The sequence below is a fragment of the Emiliania huxleyi genome (assembly GCF_000372725.1).
Source record: "Emiliania huxleyi CCMP1516 unplaced genomic scaffold EMIHUscaffold_252, whole genome shotgun sequence".
NCBI lineage: Eukaryota > Haptophyta > Isochrysidales > Noelaerhabdaceae > Emiliania > Emiliania huxleyi.
In genome coordinates, this window is record NW_005200155.1 from 196,988 (window position 1) to 198,562 (window position 1,575).

At 68.0% G+C, this 1,575-nt stretch overlaps 1 protein-coding gene across 1 annotated transcript; it reads left to right on the forward strand.

Annotated features, from left to right (window-relative positions):
• Positions 1–503: 503 nt before the first annotated feature.
• EMIHUDRAFT_49583 (hypothetical protein) lies at positions 504–812 on the forward strand (the record flags this gene model as incomplete). The annotated part of the gene is made up of 1 exon (XM_005777945.1): positions 504–812. A coding segment is annotated over one exon (309 nt), but the record flags the coding sequence as incomplete, so codon positions are not given.
• Positions 813–1,575: the final 763 nt, after the last annotated feature.

Genomic DNA, 1,575 nt, shown 5'->3' on the forward strand with positions numbered 1-1,575 from the left:
GAGGCGGGCGGGCGGCGGCGTGCCTGGCGAGGGCGCGGAGGTGGAGGCAGAGGCGAGGCGGCGCGAGCTGTGTCAGCAACCGGAAGGACTTTTTCTTCTGTTCCCATCATCTGCTCAGATCCAATCCAATCTCAAGTACCGATGCCAATACCTTCCCGGTCGGTGAAAAAAAATTCGCCTGTGGGAGTCCACGTTGCGAGGCAGGCAAACATGCAAAGTTGCAAACGGGACGGCCTGCGCAGCCTCTAACTATACTTCCTTTTTGTTCCCATCATGTGCTCAGATCCAATCTCTAGCACCGTTGCCGGTACCTTCCACGGTCGCTGTTGGCGGTAAAAATATTATTTTTCGCCTGCAGTCACGTTGGCGTAGAGGCAAATACAACGCTGACATATATGTCGGCAATCAAGCCCAAGCAGCCCAAGCAGCCCAAGCGCACCGCACCGCACCCAGCGTCGGTCTCGCTCTGCCCTCCGCGCCGGCCGCTGCCGCCTCACGCCCTCGTCCTCGCACCTATGGTCGGCGCGAGTGAGCTCGCCTTCCGCCTCCTCTGTCGCCGTCACGGCGCACAGCTCTGCTACACGCCGATGATGCACTCGTCACGCTTTGCCTCCGACGCGGCCTACCGCGCGGCCGAGCTTTGCACGGCGCAGGGAGACGGCCCGCTGGTCGCACACTTTTGCGGCAACGACGGAGCGACGCTGCTTGCGGCGGCGCGGCTCGCGGAGCGGGCGTCCAATGTGGTGGCTGTCGACCTCAACCTCGGCTGCCCGCAGCGGAGCGCCCACTCGGGCCACTACGGCGCCTTTCTGTGCGCCGACGCTGCTGGCCGCGAGCGGGTGCTCGGGATGGTGTCCACGCTTGCGCACGGGCTCTCGGTGCCCGTGTTTTGCAAGATCCGCCTCCTCGACGAGGGCGAGGCGGAGACGGTCGCCTTCGCACAGGCGCTGGAGCGGGCCGGCTGCGCCCTCCTCGCCGTGCACGGGCGCCTGCGAGGCATCCCTACTGTACAGATGCGGAGGCACACATCGCTGGACGTGGGGAGTGCGGGAGCCTGCCCTCTCTCCCGTAGGCAGCCCGATGCACCGGAGGAGCGGGCCTGCAGACTTGGCGCAGGTGGCTGCGGTCAAGTCGGCGCTCGCCATCCCGGCGCTCGCAAACAACGAAGCACGAATGCGTCGTGCTACTTCTTCACCACTCGCCCTCCCGGCGCAGGTGCTGACCAACGGCAATGTGCGCGGCGCCGGCGGGCTGCTCGCGGAAATCTGCTTCGCCTCCACCTAGGAGCCGTCTCGGAGCCTTCTCGGAAGCTTCTCCTAGGCGAGCTGCTCGCCGCGCTCGCAGCCACCGGCGCCGACGGGGTGATGAGTGCCGAGGGGGCGCTCGACGACCCGGCCATCTTCGGCCGCGCCGCCGCCGCAGCAGCTCGGAGGCGGCGGCGGCTGCGCCGCGTCGTGCGTGCCGCGCAGGGCGCGGAGCCGCCGAGCGCGGGCACGGCCGAGGCGCTCGCTCTGAGGCGGGCGAGGCGGCGGCTGCGGCGGCTGCGGCGGTTGCCTCTGCCCAGAGGGGATGCGG